This window comes from Chiloscyllium plagiosum, chromosome 16 (genome assembly GCF_004010195.1).
Source record: "Chiloscyllium plagiosum isolate BGI_BamShark_2017 chromosome 16, ASM401019v2, whole genome shotgun sequence".
In the NCBI taxonomy this organism is placed as follows: Eukaryota; Metazoa; Chordata; class Chondrichthyes; order Orectolobiformes; family Hemiscylliidae; genus Chiloscyllium; species Chiloscyllium plagiosum.
Genome location: NC_057725.1, coordinates 60,250,504 through 60,273,063, shown reverse-complemented (window position 1 = coordinate 60,273,063; position 22,560 = coordinate 60,250,504). Strand labels below are relative to the sequence as shown.

The 22,560-nt window shown below is 39.7% G+C and overlaps 1 protein-coding gene across 4 annotated transcripts in view; it reads left to right on the top strand.

The window, feature by feature from the left end:
* Nucleotides 1–22,560, top strand: part of LOC122557951 (activating molecule in BECN1-regulated autophagy protein 1-like) — a 384,568-nt gene that overhangs the window by 23,152 nt on the left and 338,856 nt on the right. For all 4 annotated transcript variants that reach the window (XM_043706209.1, XM_043706207.1, XM_043706208.1 and 1 more), the window contains 5 exons: nucleotides 12,985–13,229; nucleotides 14,283–14,341; nucleotides 16,554–16,737; nucleotides 17,178–17,350; nucleotides 20,473–20,539. In XM_043706209.1, the coding sequence (XP_043562144.1) occupies nucleotides 13,095–13,229; nucleotides 14,283–14,341; nucleotides 16,554–16,737; nucleotides 17,178–17,350; nucleotides 20,473–20,539 (618 nt within the window). In that variant the 5' untranslated portion in view covers nucleotides 12,985–13,094. The remainder of the gene's footprint in view (nucleotides 1–12,984; nucleotides 13,230–14,282; nucleotides 14,342–16,553; nucleotides 16,738–17,177; nucleotides 17,351–20,472; nucleotides 20,540–22,560) is intronic.

Sequence of the window (22,560 nt, the reverse complement as noted above, 5' to 3'; positions counted from 1 at the left end):
TTCAGGCTGTCTGCCTGTATTCCTGATGAAGGGCTTTTGCCTGAAACGTCGATTTTACTGCTCCTCGGATGCTGCCTGAACTGCTGTGCTCTTCCAGCACCACTAATCCAGAATCTGGTTTCCAGCATCTGCAGTCATTGTTTTTACCCAACCAATCTCCTGCAACATGACCTCCTAACTCCTATTCTCAATACTCTGCCCGATAAAGAAAAGCATACCAAATGCTGCCTTCACTATCCTATCCAGTTTTGAGGAACTATGAACCTGAACTCTAAGGAGTCTTTGTTCAGCAACATTCCCCAGGACTTTACCATTAAGTCCTGTCCTGATTTGCCTTTCTAAAATGCAGCACCTCACATTTATCTAAATTAAACTCCATCTGCCTCTTTTCAGCACATTGGCCTATCTGATCAAGATCCCTTTGTACCTTGAGGTAACCTTCACTGTCCACTACACCTTCAATTTTGGTATCATCTGCAAATCTACTAACTCTACCTCCTATGTTCATGTCTAAATCATTTATATAAATATTGAAAAGTATTGGACCCAGCACTGATCCGTGTGGCACACCACTGGTCACAGGCCTTCAGTCTGAAAAGCAACCTTCTGTCTTCTACCTTGGAGCTAGTCTATATCTAAATGACTAGTTCTCCCTCTATTCCATGAGATCTAACCTTGCTAGCCAGTCTACCATCAGGAACATTGTAGAATGCCTTATTGAAGTTCATTTAGATCACGTCCTCTGCTAAGTGTTGGCAAATGGGACATAATTAAATTAGGATATTTGATCAGCGTGGACGAATTGGACCAAAGATCGATTTCTGTACTGTACATCTCTATGACCTTGTTACAAGGGTCTAAATGGATCAAATAGTTAAATCATGTTACATTCACTACCTTTTGTGTTCTGTCTGCCAGCATGTTTCACTTGATCCTGTGTGATCAAATAAATGTGTGGCAAATGTGCTCCTTTAAGGTTGCAAGGGCATTTGCTGCTGATGTAATTTAATGTCATCATTGAATAGCTGGAGCAGTACTTTATTATGATATTTCATTGAAGTCTGTCTGAATAAAGTGTGTGCAAGTATAACTGATATTCTGTGCTGTAGCCAGGTATTTTATTTATGTTAATTGATTAAAATAAAATCATACTATTTCCAAGTTTGGGTTCAATTATTCAATTGCTTAAAGATGACATAGTGAAATGTGAAAAATTGATGTATATTATTGTTCCACTGTATCCTGTTGTGGAATCCAAAATAAATTAGTGGTGGAAATGTTACAGATAATTTAATTTATGTATTGAATGACTGGGAGTAAGAGGAAGGGAAAGAAATCGGGTATATTAAATGGGTGAACACATGACAAACAGGATTTAAAGTGAAGGAAAGTAGTGAAAAGAGAAATCGAGGTGTTGCTGTGGAAATGGAGGTGGGAAATCTTAAATGTAGATCTGAGCATGACAAAGTAAGTAGCATGACAAAGTAAGTAGCACTTACAGGAAGTTCATTCCAGAGGCACAGATTTTAATATAATCTGAAGGATAAAGTATTCAGCTTTAAAACTAAAATACCAGCAATCTCTGGATTATAATAATTCTGGCTACTTGCGTGTCAGTGATTTCCTTCACGCCATTGTGAAGAGCCATTATGCACTAAGCTCTGGAAATCCTCCTTCAATCCTGTTCACCCTTCTCTCTCCTTGAGATGACTCCTTAAAATATACTTCATTAACCAAGCTTTTGATCTTCATTAACCAAGCCTTTATTTCTGACAATTTTCATATCTGATTGCATATCTATGGTACAGTGCAAATAACAGTTAAATTGCGAAGAGTATTCAGGGATTCCACCTTAAGATGTCAGAAGGTTTTCTTTTCAGTATGAAAGAAATTGACCTCATTGGCACAGAATTAGCAACTAAAAATCCTGTGTTATGGACCAGATCAAACTCCCTCAAAATATATTAAGAAGATGGACAAACCCTAACTTTCTCTGATTTTAAAGGTAAGTATAAGGTGTTGTGTCCAGATGCAATTTGATTGGTAAAACTACCAGGCCTGAAACAAAACACACTTTATTCATAATTAAAATACAGACAAAATAAAAATAAAGAAAAGAATTGGCTTAATTGTAACTCTATCAAAATACTTAAAATAACATATATTAACTATTACAAATAAACTATTCCAACATAGTAACATTGAATTGAGTTGAATTTATTGTCACGTGTACCGAGGCACAGTGAAAAGCTTTGTCTTGTGAGCAATGCAGGCAGATTACATAGCTAAATAGCATAGATAAATAAATAATAGGTAAACTGTCAAAACAAAGACACAGGTACAGATGAATGCTAATAATTTGTTAGTCCATTCAGTATTCAAACAGCAGTAGGGTAGAAACTGTTTCAAAACCAGCTGGTGCACGTGTTCAGGCTTCTGTATCTTCTCCCCGATGGTAGAGGAAGTAGAAAAGCATTGCCAGGGTGGGGTGGATCTTTCAGAATGCTGGCAGCTTTTCCTTGTCAGCGGGCCTGTCAGATGGACTCTATAGTTGGGAGGTTGGCCTTTGTGATTTTCTGGGCCGAGTTTACCACTGTGCTCCAGTGTTGAGTGTTAGTGAGGATGAAATATTGTCCCCAGTCTTGAGTGATAGTGGCCTGTGGGTCAGGAAGCCGAGGATCCAGATGCAGACAGTGGGGCTTAGTCCAAGATCACGAAGTTCAGTAAGCAGTCTTGAGGGGATAATAGTGTTGAAGGCTGAACTGTAGTCAGTGAGTAGGATTCTTACGTAGCTCTTCTTGGTGTCATTCCATAAACACATCCTTGACAAAGGCAAATTCGGTAAGATAGATTCTCTCCCGTGCAATTCCAGCAGTACGAAGAGAGCCCCAGCTTTTAGCTGCAACAGAGAGGCAAAACAGCTTTCACATCCAACTTCAAGATCTCAGCAACTGCAGAAAGCTAAAGCTAAAAGTCCTGGTTCTGTGGGAACTTGACCCTACCCATTCAGACTGCTTCTTTTGTTGTGACTTGGGAAGAAAAATACCCCAAAGCCTCAATAATAATAATATTTTGAGGCCTGAAGCCTGAACACATGCATCAGCTGGTTTTGAAACAGTTTCTACCCTACTGCTGTGAGAATACTGAATGGACTAACAAATTATTAGCATTCATCTGTACCTGTATCTTTGTTTTGACAGTTTACCTATTATTTACTCTTGAGCAGATTTTTGGGGCGTCTCAGTGGTTAGCACTGCTGCCTCAGAGGACCAGGGATTCAGGTTCAATTCTACCCTCAGGCGGCTGTCTGTGTGGAGTTTGCACATTCTCTCCGTGTCTGAGTGGGTTTCCTCAGAGTGCTTCGGTTTCCTCTCACAGTCCATAGATGTGCAGGTTAGGTGGATTGGCCTTGCTAAATTGCCCATAGTGTCCAGGGATGTGCAGGCTAGGTGGGTTAGCCATGAGAATTGCCGGGTTTACAGGGATAGTGTGGATCTGGGTGGGATGCTCTGTGGAGCGTCAGTATGAACCCAGTGGGCTAAATGGTCTGCTTCCACACTTTTAGGTTTCTGTGATTCTATGACTGCTCGACATCTCTGTCTCAACCTTTCTTCATTTCAAAAGAAAGGATGAAATACACCTCTTTAAGCCATAGTATCGTCACATCTGATAGGAGGTTCTGCTGGAGCCGTGCAGATCACTAATTTTCCTGTTGAATGGAAATTTAAGAGCAACTTTCCTCTCGGTTGAAGACCATTTTGCTTTAGAATTTGGACTGACAGACCCAATGGTTCATTGATGGGTGTGTTATCCTTCAGGCATGACGTTAAACATATTCAAGTCGATATTAATATTATTCGAAACATAAAGTTCCTCTTTATCCTGCCAGCGTTTGTCCCTTACCCAATGCCACACAGATGTGTCATTCATCTCCTTTGCTGCTTGCTAGACTTGGGTTTACCTGCTGTGTTGTCTGCACAACAGTTACTGCGTCTATAAGTAAATCATTCAGCAAAACGGTTTGAATCATTACATGACTTTAACAAGGTGCTTATTGTGTGTTTTAGTTTGCCAAAAATATTATCTAAGGTTCAGAATGCGTAATTTGCTCCTAAAAGGAGACAGTGCGGCTTTCTTTCACTAGAAAATGACTAACATTGCACTTTTAAATCAATAGTAGCAGAAAATTTAGCAGTGAAAAGTATGTACCTTAACACTTCTGGATTATCAAACATGGGCTAAATTCATGCTAAAAGAGATGAAATTTGATTTTGTCCAAAGTGTTTATTCCACAGTTAAGGAAAACCTGTGGTGACCTGTGATGTCAGAATAGTTTAGTTAAACTGGTACAAATTATGTTTGTACAATGGTGCAAAATTGGCTTTAGATTAGCCTTCTGTTATACCTTTTGAGCCTACAAACAACTGTACCAGAATATGACCTGATGAGATTTACCGATATTAACATGATTTCTGTCTTAGTAAGTTGGGTGGTTTTCTTTCCACTTTTATAGCATTTTTGAACAGAGATTATTTTGTTTTTTGACATGTTTATAGCTCAGTACAAGTGGAAGAAATTTTAGTATCAAGTTCCTTGAGATGATAACTGGATTTGATTATGTACTTCGTGTATTTTTGTAGTTATGCTTGTCTGCAGCAAGTGTAACTCAAGGATCAAGTCACCTAATTAAACACTGTAGAATTACATTTTTTTAAACTTTGCCCAATTTCAGGATGTTCCAGCATTCCACTACCAATTCTATTTGTTTTGAACCGCAATCATTGATTATCATAGTAAATAATTTAATTTGTACATATTTATGAACTTTGACGTAAAATTGAAATGTTGTCACGCTGCGGTAGAATTAATTCCGACACACGTTTGTCAAGATTGTTGTGCTGTGACCATTCGTGTCTTAGGAGAAAATATCCAATGTTGAGAAACGATTAATGCCATATGTCCAACCCTGAGGCCTACCCAAGTAAATAAATGATTGGCCTCCTTATTCAGCTTTACCTATCGATGTCTTTCAGCATGATTACTTTTTGATACAGTATTTAAAATAAAGTTGATGTTGTGTTCATCAACTTGAGGAATGTTATTTTCTCATTTTGCTCCCACATTGTTATGCCTCTTTCTAAGGCTTGACTTTGGCTATGGTTAATTCCATAGGTTAAGATGCTTGCTTGTACAAAGTATGATAGGCTACTGTATTTGATCATGGAGAAGATAATGTGAACCTGGTTGTTAAGCCACCTACAATCAACACTCCAGACTTTCAGCTGTGATCATTACTTCATGGTCATATTTGGGAAATTTTATTGCAGGAGAAGGAAAACCAAAATCAAACTGTCATTGGCAATTTATATTACCCACACTTTGGCTGCATTCTTAGCAGAGATTGGTGAACCTAAGTTGGTTGGAGATTTATTTTAAATATGGTTTTCAAGGTCTTGGAGCAATGAGATATTTTTTTAATTTTGTCAGCAATTATCTAAATAGTAATGGTTACCTGAAATTATAGTCATGGAGTCCTAGAGATGTACAGCACGGAAACAGACTCTTCAGTCCAACTCATCCATGCCGACCAGATATCCCAACCCAATCTAGTCCCACCTGCCAGCACCTGGCCCATATCCCTCTAAATGCTTCCTATTCATATACCCATCCAGATGCCTTTTAAATGTTGCAATAGTACCAGCCTCCACTACTTCCTCTGGCAGGTCATTCCATACATGTACCACCCACAGCGTGAACACGTTGCCCCTTAGGTCTCTTTTATATCTTTCCCCTCTCACCCTAAATCTATGCTGTCGAGTTCTGGACTCCCCCATTCTAGGGTAGATATCTTGTCTATTTATCCTATCTATGCCCCTCATGATTTTCTAAACTTCTATAAGGTCACCCCCAGTCTCCAACGCTCCCGGGGAAACAACCCTAGCCGATTCAACCTCTCCCTAGAGCTCAAATCCTCCAACCTTGGCAAAATCCTTGTAAATCTTTTCTGAACCCTTTCAAGTTTCGCAACATCTTTCCGATAGGTAGATCAGAAATGCGTACAATATTCCATCAGTGGCCTAACTAATGTCCTGTACAGCCGCAACATGACCTCCCAACTCCTGCACTCAGTACTCTGAACAATAAAGGAAAGCATACCAAACGCTGCCTTCACTATCCTATCTACCTGCGACTCCACTTTCAAGGAGCTATGCACCTGCACTCTAAGGTCTTTGTTCAGCAGCACTCCCTAGGACCTTGCCATTAAATGTATAAGTCCTGCTAAGATTTGCTTTCCCAAAATGCAGCACCTCACATTTATCTGAATTAAACTCCATCTGCCACCTCTTAGCCCAATGGCCCATCTGGTCAAGATCCCATTGTAATCTGAGATAACCTTCTTCGCTGTTCACTACACCTCCAATTTTGGTATCATCTGTAAACTTACTAACTATACCTCATGCTCACATCCAAATTATTTATATTAATGATGAAAAGTAGTGGACACAGCACCGATCCTTGTGGCATTCCACTGGTCACAGGCCTCCAGTCTAAAAAACAACCCTCCACCACCACCCTCTGTCTTCTACCTTTGAGCCAGTTCTGTATCCAAATGGCGGGTTCTCCCTGTATTCCATTAGATCTAACCTTGCTAACCAGTGTCCCATGGGGAACCTTGTCGAATGCCTCACTGAAGTCCATATAGACACAACCACCATTCTGCCCTCATCAATCCTGTTTGTTGTTACTTCAAAAAAACTCAATCAAGTTTGTTAGACATGATTTCTCATGCACAAAGCCACGTTGACTATCCCTAATCAGTCCTTGCCTTTACAAATACATGTACATCCTGTCCCTCAGAATTCCCCCCAACAAGTTGCCCACCACCGACGTCAGGCTCATTGGTCTATAGTTTCCTGGCTTATCCTTACCACCCTTCTTAAACAGTGGCACCAAGTTAGCCAATCTCCAGTCTTCCGGCACCTCACCTGTGACTATCGATGATACAAATATCTCAGCAGGAGGCCCAGCAATCACTTCCCTAGCTTCCCACGTAGTTCTAGGGTACACTTGATCAGGTCCTGGGAATTTATCCACTTTTATGTGTTTCAAGATAGCCAGCACTTCCTCCTATGTAATATGGACATTTTTCAAGATGTCACCATCTATTTCCCTACATGCTATATCTTCTATCTCCTTTTCCACAGTAAATACCAATGCAAAATACTTGTTTAGTATCTCCCCCATCTCCTGCGACAAAGGTCGACTTGCTGATCTTTGAGGGGCTTTATTCTCTCCCTAGTTACCCTTTTGTCCTTAATGTATTTCTAAAAATTTTTTAGATTCTCCTTAATTCTAATTTGCCAAAGCTATCTCATGTCCCCTTTTTGATCCTCCTGATTTCCCTCTTAAGTATACTCCTACAAAGTTTGTACTCTTCTAAAGATTCAATCGATCTATCTCCTGCTCCTTGGATGCTGCCTGACCGGCTGTGCTTTCCCTGCACCACAGTTTTTGACTCTGATCTCTAGCATCTGCCGTTCCCCACTTTCTTCTAGTTGATTTTCTTCGTATTCATGTACTCATCCAGATGCCTTGTCAATGTTGTAATTGTACTAGCCTCCACCACTTGCTCTGGCAGTTCATTCCATGCATGCACCATCCTCTGTGTGGAAAAAGTTGCCCCTTAGGTCCCTGTTAAATCTTTCCCTCTCACCCTAAACCTATGCCCTGTAGTTTTGGACTATCTCCCCCCCCCCTCCCCCCCCCCCCCGGGAAAAGACCTTGGCTATTCACCCTATCCATGCCCCTCATGATTTCATAAACCTCTGAGGTCATCCCTCAGCCTCTGACACTCCAAGGAAAATATCCCCAGCCTATTCAGCCTCTGCCTGTAGCTCAAACCCTCTAACCCTGCCAACATCCTTGTAAATCTTTTCTGAACCCTTCCAAGATCACAATATCTTTCCTATAGCAGGGAGACCAGAATTGCACACAGTATTCCAACAGTGACCTAACCAATGTCCTGTACAGCTGCAGCATGACCTCCCAACTGCTATACTCAATACACTGATCTTATGAAAGGATTTTTTAATGTGTTTTTATTATATGTTGTGTTGGTAACAGCACATTAGAGATTCGTACCCAGTCTTCACACCTGTACCTTTCGGTAGAAAAATTCTGTTGAGTCCAGACAGTATGGCTTGGAGGGTTTCTATGAGGTGCAAGATTATAAAGCAACCCTGTTGTGTTAGTTGTCCATTTCACCACGCAATCACATTCAATTGCAAATACTGAAGAAAGTGAGGAGTTAAAGGAGAAATTCTCTTGACCAGTGTCTAAAGCCCGCAACAGCCAGCAGGAATTGTTCTGAAATACAGCAGATCAGATAAACTACAACAAGTTTAACATTTTAAAGAGGTGTCTTCATGTGGAATGTTGAAGAATAGATAGCTCAGTGGTAAGCGATTTACTGGTCATTGATATTTCCTAATGAAATGCACCTGTTTGTTGGCTCAGATCCCGAGTGTTCTCTTTTAAAATCACATTTGGATGTACTTTCTGAAGAAACAAAAACCACGGTAGCACACTCCAGGTGCTGGTGCACTGAGTAAACATTTTCTGTTCTGATCTCTGAATTTTTGGTCCTGGAAAAATACCTAGGTGAAAGTGAGGACTTTAGATGCTGGAGATTAGAGCCAAGAGTGTGGTGCTGGAACAGCTGGTCAGGCAGCATCCGAAGAGCAGGAAAATCGACGTTTTGGGCAAAAGCCCTTCATCAAGAATGAGGCTGGGAGCCTCTGGGTGGGGAGATAAATGGGAGGAATGCTGTCAGTTGTGCAGTTTTCCATCCTGGAAGCTACATACAATTAGTGCACAGGGAACGATTCTTTGCAGGCATTGAAATAACTGTTCACATGGTGTGCCTATTAGATAGTAGCTGACAGCCATCCTTTGGTTCATTTCTCAGTGCAATAACACTGGAGTCAATCTGCCTGCTGTAAAATGCTAGCAAAGCTTAAACTTGAATGGTCAGTTGTCATATAACTGGTGCATTCTCTGTGACAATGACCAAACAATCAGACTTTTCCTGATGAAGGGCTTTTGCCCGAAACATTGATTTTCCTGCTCCTCGAGTGATGCCAGACCTGCTGTGATTTTCCAGCACCCCACACTCTACTCTAATCTCCAGCATCTGCAGCCCTCCCTTTTGCCTCACAATCAGAGTCCGCTTGTCAACAATATAAATGTTTTCCCTTTCCATTGGTTTCTTGCAAACGGTCCTGATATTTGCAAGGTGAAAAGCTTTGAAAGTTTGTATTTTTTCAGCAGTAATCAAGTTCTGCAATACTGCCTGATTGACTATGGATTTCAGTATCCAGCTTGGATGGTGGCAGGAAAAGGAGCACTTCAAATCAATGAGGTTGGGCATCACTTAAGTGGTTCAGATTTGTAACCCCTGAAATGTGCTGTTCCTTGGATGCCATCCAAAGATGAAGTGCCAATTTTCACATTTATGAAAAAGATACCCAACTCCACCTCACTAGTACCTTTTTTTCAGCTGCTTCACTATCTCTAACTTTTAAAGTTAAAAATCACACAACACCAGGTTATAGTCCAACAGGTTTAATTGGAAGCACACTAGCTTTCGGAGCGACGCTCCTTCATCAGGTGATTGTGGAGGGCTCGATCCTAACACAGAATTTATAGCAAAAATTTGCAGTGTGATGTAACTGAAATTATACATTGAAGAATTGATTGTCTGTTAAGCCTTTCATCTGTTAGAATACAGTGATAGTTTCACTTCTTTCATGTGTAAATCACAAAACCCTTTTTTTTTAAAGTTGCATTCTCGGGTTAAAAAAAAGGGTTTTGTGATTTACACATGAAAGAAGTGAAACTATCACTGTATTCTAACAGATGAAAGGCTTAACAGACAATCAATTCTTCAATGTATAATTTCAGTTACATCACACTGCAAATTTTTGCTATAAATTAGATGTTACGATCGAGCCCTCCATAATCATCTGATGAAGGAGCGTCGCTCCGAAAGCTAGTGTGCTTCCAATTGAACCTGTTGGACTATAACCTGGTGTTGTGTGATTTTTAACTTTGTACACCCCAGTCCAACACCGGCATCTCCGAATCATGTCTAACTTTTAAGATTGCTTGGTCAGAAATTTCTTATAACTAAATATTGGGAAGGAGAAAGCTATTATGTTTGATCTCTGCTGTAAACATTCTTCCAAAATTACTTGCTGAATCCCTCTACTGTCATTGTCTGAGGCTCAACCAGATTGCTGATAACCTTGGTATTATGTTTGACTTGTGTTGAGTATCTGAACACAGATCTGAGCGATCTCAAAGACTTTTATCTTTGTAACATTACCCAATTCGGCCTGGTCCAACTCATTGGCAGCTGAAACCGTATTTTATACTCTTGGAAATTAGTGCAGGACAGGTGACTGAGATGACAGTGGGGGAGCACTTTGGCACCAGTGACCATAGTTCTATTAATTTTTATAAAGTTATGGAGATGGACAAAAATGGTCCACAGGTTCAAGTTCTAAACTGGGGCAAGGTAAATTTTGATGGAGTTAGGCAGGAGCTTTCAGGGGTTGATTGGAGTAGTTTGGCTGCAGGCAAAGAGACCTCGAGCAAGAGGGATGTCTTTAAAAATGAGATAGCTAGAGTTCAAGGTCTGTATGTTCCTGTGAGGGTGAAGGGTAAGATTGGCAGGAATAGGGACCCCTGGAAGACAAGAGATATTGAGGCTTTGAGGAAAAGAAAAGAGGAGGCATGGCTCAGGTACAAGTAGCTAGGATCAGGGAAATCCCTTGTGATACATAGGGGATGCAGGAGAGAGAAAAGGGGGCACAAGATAGCCTTGAAGACAAGAGATATTGAGGCTTTGAGGAAAAGAAAAGAGGAGGCATGGCTCAGGTACAAGTAGCTAGGATCAAGGAAATCCCTTGTGATACATAGGGGATGCAGAAGTTTACTGAAGAAGGAAATCAGGAGAGAGAAAAGGGGGCACAAGATAGCCTTGATATTTTTGCATCATCGTTAGCCATGCGTAAGGTCCTGGAAGGGTGCAAATGTGCTTTTATTCAAGAAGGCCTGCAAAAAGAAAACCCTGGGAATGATAGACCAGTAAGCCTAATATGTGGGAGGTAAATTACTTGAGAAGATTGAGAGATAAAATACACATGCATTTGGAAAGACAGGGTTGCTTAGGAGTAGTCAGCATGGCTTTGTGTGTGTGGGAGATCATGCCTCACAAATTTGTTCGAGTTCTTTGAAAGGACCAGGAAGGTTGACAAGGGCAGGGTTGTAGATGTAGTCTGTATGGATTTCGTTCAGGCCTTTGTTCAGGTTCCACATGGTAGGCTGCTGTGGTAGATTAGATGACATAGATTCTAGGGGGAGCTGGCAGATTGGGTACACCATTGGCTTGATGGTAGGAAGGAGAGGGTAATAGTGGAAGGATGTTTGTCGGACTGGAAGCCTGTGACTAGTGGAGTGCCTCACGGGTTGGTGCTGGGCCCATTACTATTTGTTATCTATGTTAATGATTTGGATGAGAAAGGACAAGCATGATTAGTAAGTTTGCAGATGACACTAAAATAGGCGGTAACGTGGATAGTTAGGAAGATTATCAGAAATTGCAGCAGAACCTTGATCAGCTGGGGAAGTGGGCCGAGAAATGGCAAATGGTATTTAATATGGATAAGTGTGAGGTCTTGCATTTTGGAAAGTCAAATCAAGGTAGGGGTTTCTTGGTGAATGGTAGGGAGTGTAGTGGAACAGAGGGTCCTTGGAGTTCAGGTGCAAAGCTCTCTGAAAGTGGAGTCACAGACAGGACAGTGAAGAAGGCTTTTGGCACACTGGCCTTTATCAGTCAGAGAATTGAGTACAGAAGTTGAGAAGTTATGTTGAAGTTACACAGAACGTTGGTGAGGCCGCACTTGGAGTATTGTGTTCAGGTTTGGTCACCTTGCTGGAGGAAGAATGTTACTAAACTGAAAAGAGTGCAAAAGAAATTTACAAGGATATTGCCAGGACTCGAGGGTCTGGGTTATAGGGAGAAGTTGGACAAGCTAGGAGTTTTTGCTATGGAGTGTAGGAGACTGAGCTGGGATTTTATAGAGGTGTATAAGATCATGAGAGGCATGGATAAAGTGAATACACTCTGTCTTTTTCCCAGGGTTGGGGAATCAAGGACAAGATGGCATCAGTTTAAGGTTAGAGGGGAAAGAATAAAAGGGATCCTGAGGGTCAATATTTTTATATGGAGGGTGGTGCGCATGTGGAATGAGCTGTCAGTGGAAGTGGTTGAGATGGGTGCATTAACAACATTTAAAAGGTATTTGGACAAATACATACATAGGAAAGGTTGAGAAGAATATGGGCCAGGTTCAAGGAAATGGGGTTAGTGTGGATGGACATTTTGATTGGCATGGGCCAGTTTGGGCCAAAGGGACCATCTGCATGCTGTTGGACTCTGACTGTATAACTTCCTGATGTACTCCTTTTTAGTTCTCACCTCTAACACATCCCAGGTTTTAATAGCTGCAACATTTTGTAGTTCTACCTCCACTCTCAAGCCCTAATGTCTGGGATTCCCTTTGTACAGTTGCCTTCCTCTGTTGTATTTTGCCTTTTTGAAGATGCTTTGGAAAGCTTTGTCTTTGACCAGGCTTTTGGCCTTTTGTCCTAAAGTCTCATAATTTGGCTCATTGTACAGGAGCATTATCAAAAGTAATTTTGATAATCTCTTGGTGCATTTTATTATGTTAAGAGTACTAAACACAAGCTGTTGGTGACGTTTGACATTAATGTTTCTTAACAAGATTTCACATTTTTATAGTTTACAAATATCAGGAATTATAGAAGAATGCAAATCATATTGAAATTAGCTGAAATTAACCCTGTTCTCTGCAGCTCTATATAAACTAATGCTATCCATTTCTTTTCCTCACATAGTTTTTAATGACCGTTGTCCAACGTGTTCTTTATGGCCCCAAAATAGAGTTGATGATCTTGAGTTCCCAGCCCCTTGAAGCTGTGTTTACAGAAGATTGAGCTCGATAGCAATGAAGAGCATTGACCGCAAGAATGCAATCCAAATCTTGACCAGCCGAGAACGTGGCTCTCAGGAGCTGGGCTGTCAAAGGTGTCTGGAGGAGCTAGTGGAGGACAAGACACGATGGATGCAATGGGACAGTCAGGTGAACGGAAGCATACTCTTTTTTTTTTACCTTTTAATTCCGAACCAACCTGTTTACCTATATTTACATTGCATCTCTCTTCAGGATGCAACAGCTGTTGATATAATTCTGGTAGGATGTCTTTCTTATCTTCGGATATTTCAGGACTGTGCTCCTTTAAAATACATAAGCCTTCATGAAATAACAGAACCATAAAAAAATTTACAGTGTGTGAAGAGTTTGTTCAGCCCACCATGTCTGCGCTGGCTGAATAGACTAGCTGTCTACTCCAATTGTTCGTACCAGCACCTGGTCTGTATTCTTGCAGGTAACAACGTGCATTTCTGGTTGGTCAGCAGCAATAATTTCTACCTCCCCTTTAGAGTCATAATTCTGTCCATTCTAGCACTATGCTTCCATCAAAGGGTAATGTGAAAATTGAGATTTTTAGCTTACAACTTGTGTTATGCTAGATTCGTCCAAGTTTATGTGGGATAATACATTTGTTCCTCAAATATATTTGATCAATGATGCTGCTTGTAAATGTTTTGTTTTCTCTGTGCCTTGTTTTGTCGTTTTTATCTCTGTCAATCATAATTAGTGATTTCCATTAGTGATGGATGCCTCTCATATCTCACCCGAGTTTCCATTTTCCATCTGTGCAAATCACAAAGCATTCCAGTGGCCATTGAGTATGATTCTCTTCTTAACTGGCCTTACATGGCTTGCTGGATTGACGTTGGCAGCTGCTTTTAAAAAAAAAACAGAACATTGCTTTTAAATTTTCAGGTCTAAGGATACTGAAACTAGTTGCACTGTTATAACTCCAGTCTTGGCTGAAATCAAGCAATGAGGCAGGGCTAGGACTTTCTGAAACTGTAAAATTTAACGCTGCAGTGATTTTTAGTGTCTTTTACCTGGGACTTTGTAACTCTTCTTTCTCGTGAAAAACCTGAAAATTGGGCAAATTATGCCCAGATTGCTGAACAATGTTTTGTTACAGCAGCGCCACAAAGTGCTAATATTGTAGTGCATTGAGTACTGTGATTTTATTCAATGATTTTCTCTTTACAGAAAGTCGAGCTTCCAGATAGTCCCCGATCAACTTTCCTCCTGGCATTTAGCCCTGACAGGTAGCTACCAATGTGATTGATTTGCTTGTAATGACTGATATAAAATCAAATTATTCCATGTTAACTCCTAAATCTATTAATTGTTCAAGAAAAAAATAATAGGTTTTAAAATAATTCTATTTTTCATTTAGGAACAAATTTGACAATATGATTTTCAATTTCATGGTTGCTTCAGTGGAATCTTCGCATTTCACTGTTAAGGCAGTATCTTGCCACTGTGGTGGCACTCCGGGAAATTCATAGCTTCAAGCCATATACTATAATGCTGAAACCTAACCCTTACTGACAATTTCATTGAGTTTAGAGACAGGATCTTAGAGGTGCAATCTTTTAGGTGAGACAGTTGATGTTTGCCCATCAAGATGGACATAAAGAGTCCGATGCATTACTTGAGGAAGAGAGGGATATTTCCCAGCCATGAATTGCCCATGTTTTATCTTTCAACAAACACATCTGAAACAAAAATTGTTTCATCATCTCGTTGTTTGTTGGTCATTGCTATATGCAAATTACTGGTTGTGATTTCCTTGATAGTGTTTGGTAGTTGTAAAGCACTTTGGAATGCCCTATGTAGAAAGGCATTATGTAATTGAATATTTTATTTCTTTATCGGCAGCCAATTATGCTGTAATACCATAAAGAGGCTAATAATTAACAACTTGAATTTTCATTGTGTGTGTAATGGAGCTAAATATCCTAAAGTTGGAACATGATACAAAATTTCAGCACTCCACATCAAAGGATATATTAGGAGAGGTAAACTTCTTCAAATAGATAGCTTTTAATGAAGACCTTGAAAGGAGGAGAGGATAAGGGAGGCAATTTAGGTGTTCAGGGCCAAGGCAACGAAAGCCTTGGTCATCAGTGGTGGAGTGAAGGAAATTATTGGTGCACAAAGCAAACTTATCTATTATTTTTCTCTTTTTTTATGTCGGTGAGAGCTTGTCATTTTGCAAGCGGGCCTACTTTAAAAAGAACATATTTCAATCCAGTCAGTATTAATGAATTATGTCTACATTATTTTAATACCATTTATTAATATTTTCTCATCGGCCTGTTCAGAGATGTCAGCACACACCTCTGGAGAGGGTGGGATTTGAATCTAGGTCTCAGGGCTCAGAGTAGAGGAAGCTACCACTGCACCACAATAACCCTTGTGTGTAGGTATTTTTGAATCAACCTGTTCAGAGATGCAATTGCATGTTTTCTGGAGCAGGTGGGACTTGAATTTATGCCTTCTAGTTCAGAGGAAGGGACGCTATCACAGAATCACAAGAGCTGTCCTTTATAACATTTATTAAAGCTGACTTGAAATGCAAACCTCTGAAAATGAAGGACTCTGTAGATTTAATGCTTTTTGTTTGTTTTGCTTTGTTTGCTCTGAAAACTTTGCTCTTAAAATAATGGCTTGTCAACCAAACGTGATTAAACAAATGCTGACATAGACAATCTTGTAGGAGCAAATATGCTAAATTAGTTAATTCTTTGTGCTATAATACAAAAAACATAAACTAATAGTGACAGAATGAAGTTGTGAGTAGCAAGCATGTATTAATACCATTTGGTTTAAAATGTTCTGTGAGAAGTAATGCCAACATAAATAATTGTTGATTTCTTTTGGTTCAGTAGTAGTGAACAGAGCACTTGGCCATAGGGCTGTTTAACCACTTTTAAAAAAAATACTTTTAAAATGATTATTTGCCCTCATAATAACAAGTATTAACTGTTTCCAAGCTTTTTGCTTTGTCTATTATCTGGTTTGGGTATATTGCTTGTAGATTATAGATGAGACTATTACAGGTGTACTGCCTCTTACACCAGAACCTAACGTTCAATACCTAGCCAAAAAATCAATAACAGCTTGACCCCATCGTCTTCCACATCCCTCAAGCTTATTTGTAATTATGCATATCTCAGTTTTTCACGATGCATGCAAATATATTTTTGATTTTTAAAAAATGTTATGCAATGCTTTCTTCAATTACAACTGAATTAAATGTGCAATAGAGTGAAGATCTGAAGTGAGAACCTGTAATTTTCCAATATATTTCCCAATGGATGGAATATCTGTAAATGTGACCGATCTGCTATTTTAGGTGACTAAACCTAAGAATTATAGACAACGGGTGTAAACCACTGTTCAGTTTGTAAATCACGTTCCAGTACATTTGATAGCCATTTAGTGCTTGACTAATCTTTTAAATCTTTTTAGGACTTTGATGGCCTCCACCCATGTAAATCATAATATTTACATCACTGAAGTTAAATCTGGGAGATGTATACATTCACTGGTGGGTCATAGAAGGACACCTTGGTGTGTGACCTTTCATCCCACTATCCAAGGGCTTGTGGCATCTGGATGCCTGGATGGGGAAGTTCGAATATGGGACTTGCATGTAAGTGTGAAAACTTAAGCTTGCGCGGGTGCAAGAGGCAGATGACAGACTCTACAGATTAGAAAATAATTGATTGCTCATTGGAGCAAATAATGATTCAAGTGTCAGAAATAATTAGCCAGTCAGAAGAATGAAACCGTGAGTGGCATGATAGATAACTGCTTTAGTTGTTGGTTAGATTTTACTGAAAGATCCTTGATTGAATGCCAAGATTGTATGCTGGCGGTTTTCTGGCACTGACTCATGGATGACTGCCTTGGGTCACTATCTCAGTGACCAATCGACTTGGCAGGAATCAAGTATAAAATCGACATCCCTCAAATGTTGTATTCTCCTTTTTCCAAGCTTCTAAATAAATTCTAGGGTTTGACATTGGATATTATAATGATAGTATTATACTTATACGATAAATGTTCTCCAGTGATTTGCTGTTCTTTCAGGGAGGCAGTGAGAGTTGGTTTACTGAGAATAATGTGGCCATAGCATCTTTAGCTTTCCATCCGATGGCGCAACTCCTATTGATAGCTACTGCAAATGAGATCCACTTCTGGGACTGGAGTCGACGAGAGCCATTTGCAGTGGTGAAAACTGCAAGTGAAATGGAGCGGGTCAGGTGTGTATGCATAAAGATGTCTCTTGATGGCTGTCTATTATATCTGCTTCCAGAAAAGTAAATTTTGCTGTATTACGTTGTGAACCTTGTGTTAAAATTATGTACTTTGCAGTTGAGCTGACTATATTCAATCAAAAGAGCTTTTTTTTACAATTGAAACACTGGAGCATTTCGCAAAAATGCATTTCTGAAAGATATTGCATGAATTGAGGTTCAATGAGAACTTCGTCCTTCGTGATTTAAAAAAAGGAATACTCAAAGCAAAAAACACTTTCAGTTTTCCAAATGGCAGTGATAGGAATATAAATTTAACATGCTGCATAAACTCCAGTTTGGCATCTTCTGTGGAGAGAAGAACAAAGTTCATGATTTGAGTGAAGTATGACTTCTCTTCAAGCTTCGACATAATCTGTTTTGACAGATTCTGTTGGCTGATTTCATTGTGAATCTAGTTTATTATTTGGCAAACAAATTGAGGATGAGACAATTACTCAAAGTAAATGCTGCTTGGAGTATTCATATTGAAATAATGTATTCTAGTTGGGGTGAGTGAGAAATAGTTAGAATTTTAACATGGATCTTATTATAATGAAAGGGAAAGAGCTACTTGCAGTTATCTCTGTTGCAGTCTTAGAGGTACATTGCTAACTGATTGTTAGATTCATAAATAGAAAATATTTGCAGAATAATGAGTTCTGCATGGGCTAGTTGAGAATTGGTTGAGAAGTGTTGAATTATTCTGTAGCAGGCCACCTGTGTTACAATGGCTTAACATCATCATGGTCATTGTTGTATGTCCTTGGAAGATTTTGTAAAAATTCCTTATTGATAGCATCACTTGTCATGTTGTGAAGGTGACAGTGTTGAACTTGGTTGGACAAGGTTCGAAGTTGCTTGACACCAGGTTTTAGTCCAACAGGTTTATTTAAAATCACAAACTCTCAGATTGCTGCTCTTTCATCGGGTGGAGTGAAGAGCAGCACACAGGCACATAATTTATAGGCAGAGATATCAAAAGATTGTACAAATTGTGAGAGTGGAGTGTCGAGAGGCTGAATAGTAAGTGTCAGCTGATGATCAAAATTTCAGATGGTGTGAGTAAAGCGTCAACTGCTGAACAGCAAGTGAAGAGATGACCTATAATCCAATTAATTGAGGCAGAGATAATTACAAAAAAAATTTAAAATAAGGTGGTGCTGGCGACAAACCAAATGGCTAGAATAACATGTCGCATGCCGAGAGTCGAGCCAGAGTAACAAGTAATCCAGAACTGTACAAACTAATTAAGGTAGAGAGCTCATAACAAGGAAGATTTTACAGGAACAGAACAGTGTGGTGGGGTTACATGTACTGTGACATGAACCCAAGATCACGGTTGAGGCTATTTTCATGGGTATGGAACTTGACTATCAGTTTCTGCTTGGCGATTCTGCATTGTTGTGTATCTCAAAGGCTGCCTTGGAGGATGCTTACTTGAAGATTAGAGACTAAATGTCCTTGACTGCTGAAATGTACCCCGACTGGGAGGCAAATCCAAGGCTGGCGATTGTTGCGTGGTGTCCATTAATCTGTTGCCATAATATCTGCATGGTCTCGCCCATATAACATGCCTAGGGGCATCCTTACTTGCAGTGTATGAGGTGGACAATGTAGGCTGTAGGGATGATCTTGGCAAAATGTTCATTGTCATTAATGACTTATTGAAGGCTGCAAAGATCATGGCGTAGTTTCTCCGCTCTGTGGATGTACTGTCAAGTCAGCATTTATTACCCATCCTTAATTGTCCAGAGGGCAGTTAAGCATCAACTACATTGCCATGGGTCTGGAGTCACATGTAGGCCAGGTGGCAAGTTTCCTTCTCCAAGGAGCATTAGTGAACCAGATAGGTTTTTCCAACAATTGCAAATGGTTTTATAGCCATCATTAGACTAATTCATATTTATTGGATTAAAATTCCACCATCTGCCATGATGGGATTTGAAATCAGGTCCCCAGGGTTTTGGATTAATAGTCTAGTGACAATATCACGAGGCTATCACCTTCCCTTAGGTATATTGAAGTCATTGGTTGAATTGGTTATTAAGTCGGTGGCAGTCCAGTAAGAACACATTGAGGAGTATTAAGGTTCAGTAACATAACGTGGAACAACAGGAGTGACTGTGTGCATGGACTAGGAAAGGTTGCCAAATGTTTTCTCCCAGAAACACATTTGGTGGCAGTTGGCTGATAGAGCAATCTGGCATCTTAGTTGTCATTTTTTTTTTCTTTTGTTTAGAGTGAGCCCACTAAATTTATTAAGTTTCCAATATCGCTATGTCGGCCTTTGAATTCTTAATTTTCAGATTGCTGGTTAAGTGCGGTGCAAATATTATACATCACGTAATGCTATAGCTTGATTCCAAATTGTTGTGAAACTTACCAAATAATTTAAATTGCAAAATTGTTTAATTCACAAAAATAATGGATGCAGTAGAGTTATGCTGCCAGACTGTTGATACTTTACTCGGGTTATGTATCTGGATAGTATAGATAGTGGGCAAGTCTGATCCTGATTTTAGCTGATGCCCATGTTTGTCTACTGCCCAATAGAGTTCATGGTTAGCAATCTGAATCAGAAACTCAGACCAAATGTTTTACTTTTGTCTTTTCTAGATGTAGAAGTGTGCTTTGTGTTCATCTGTGTGGTGGATGTTGATTCAATTCTCACTTTGAAAAGGGAATTGAATAACCACCAAAAGGAATAACATTGCAACAGTATAGGGCAGGGAATGAGTGGGACTAGACACGTTGCTGTTGTCAAGAATGGTCTTTGATGCTGTAATCATTTTATGATTCTGTTTTGTCATTTAAGGAATAAGAGAAATATAAATATCTTATTATTTTGCAATTGAATATATGAACTTGTGCTAGAGATTTACCCAAAATGAAAAATATGTTTCCTCAATTTCTTATAATGGAATGACTTGGTATGTTTTTTTTTGGAGATGTTTTTGAGTTTCATTATTTATTGAAAACTGATTTCTGAAGACTTTCTCATTTGTACCATCACTGGTTTTGGTTTTGTCTCTGCCTATTAAATGCACTTTGCTTGGGGTGAATGATACTGTCTTTGTGTTTTACAGACTCGTCAGGTTCGATTCACTGGGCCATAACCTCCTGACTGCAATTGTCAATCCTTCAAACCAGCAGGTGATTGCCTGACTTTGTACTTTACTGGTCTTGAATTTTCTGGGAGGCATTTAGTGGCATCAAGCATTGAATTTTGCAGAGGAAGTTGACCTTACCCTGGCTGACAACCATGGTACTACTATTAATTTAAATATCAGTGAGCTGCAAGATTATACCCCTGATGGCTATTTTCCAAACCCAGGTGGAATACTTCATGTGTGCTCACTAGGAGAGGATAATAATGATTCCATTGTTGAATTGCCTGTTAAAACTTGATATATAGATTCATCCATGAAGAATAGCAGGAATGTGGCCCTGTAGATGTATTGAATTTATGGAGCAAAAACCCAATTAGAATTTGCTGCATTCAAGAGGGAGACAAATGGGCAGAAACAAAACTGAGGTAAAACGTAGTGGAAGGTCATTAAATAAAACTGGTTAACATGTAGATGAGTTTGCAAAAATATAGTTTCAAAGATACTGGGTGCTCTTTGAGATGGTTAATGGTCCTCACCCGAGATGGTATGCAATACTAAAATAATGAAGCACCAGATGCTATATTGAAAATTTTGTGTAACTTCATGTTGCTGAATGCCTGGAAAATTACTCAAGAGCTTGAACCTAAGAGCTTACAGATGTTGGCTCTGCATCTTGGGGAAAATACAGAGCTCCTAGAATCTGTTGGGAAGAAGCAGTCCTTCCAGACAGGAGCATTTAATGTGAATAAATAATTCTGTTGGTCAGGATTGATAAAAATGCAAGTAAAGTCCTCGTTAATTAAGGAGCCCAAAACTTTATGTGGGTGTTGTCTGGCTGAAGCTTTACATAGTTAGAGTGAGACTTTCCTGCTTTTGTACTCCATTTCCCTTGTAATGAAGGCCAACATTCCATTAATCTTTCTAACTACATGCTGTACCTAGATGCCAACTTTTTGCCATTTATGTACAAAGGCGCAATCCTGTTTCTCCACTTTTTAAAAAAAGCCGATTTTCTATTCTTTCTGCCAAAATGAGCAATTTTTTCACATTATGCTCCACTTGCTAATATTTTGCCCACTCTTTTTACAAATCTACTTTTAAAGTATTTATCTACTCTACACCCATTTCCAGACTTTGTGACCTCCGAAAACATTATTTTCCTACCTATTTCTGTAACACCAAGTTTAGCTGTAACATGGTCTGTCCCATCATCAAAATCAAGATTGTGAACCATAAATTGTTGAGGCCCAACACTGATCCCTTTTCATTCCACCTCTTCCAGTTTGCCAATCTGAAAGTGACCTATTTATTCAGAATCCTTGCTTCCTGTTTCTTAGCTAGTGGTGGCTCAGTGGTTAGCACTGCTGCCTCACAGCACCAGGGTCCCAGGTTCGATTCCAGCCTAGGGTGACTGTCTGTGTGTAGTTTGCACATTCTCCCCTTGTCTGCGTGAGTTTCCTCCGGCTGCTCCAGTTTCCTCCCACAATCCAAAGATGTGCGGGTTAGGTGAATTGGTCAAACTAACTTGCCCATAATCGGGTGAATATGGGGAATGGGTGGGTTACTCCTCGGAGGATCGGTATGGACTTGTTGGGCTGAAGGGCCTGTTTCCATACTGTAGGGTATCTAATCTAATCAAAAATCTTCTACTCAGGCTCAGAGATCATCCCCAACGCCATGAGCTTTTCTCTTGTGCAGTAATCTTTTATGTGGCACTTTTTATGGAATGCCTTTTGGAAATCTGAATATGCCACAATTACCAGTCCCCTTTGTCAACTCTTTTATGTACTTGCAGAGTTTTTATATTCCCCTTTGCTAGTTTTCTTTCATATTCAAATTTCTCCCTAAAACTTTGGTCATCCTTTGCTGGATTTAGGATGCTGATGCTGTGAATCTTTGCCTTTTCCAGACGTGGGTGACCTATTGACTTTTCTGCCAGTTACAATTAGAAACCTGTTATTTTTTAACCAAGATCTTCCCTTTCATGCGTCAAATCCAGGCACCAGCTATCCCTGCAAAACAAACCTTCTTCCCTAAACTGGCCTTACCTGTGCCAGTTTATTT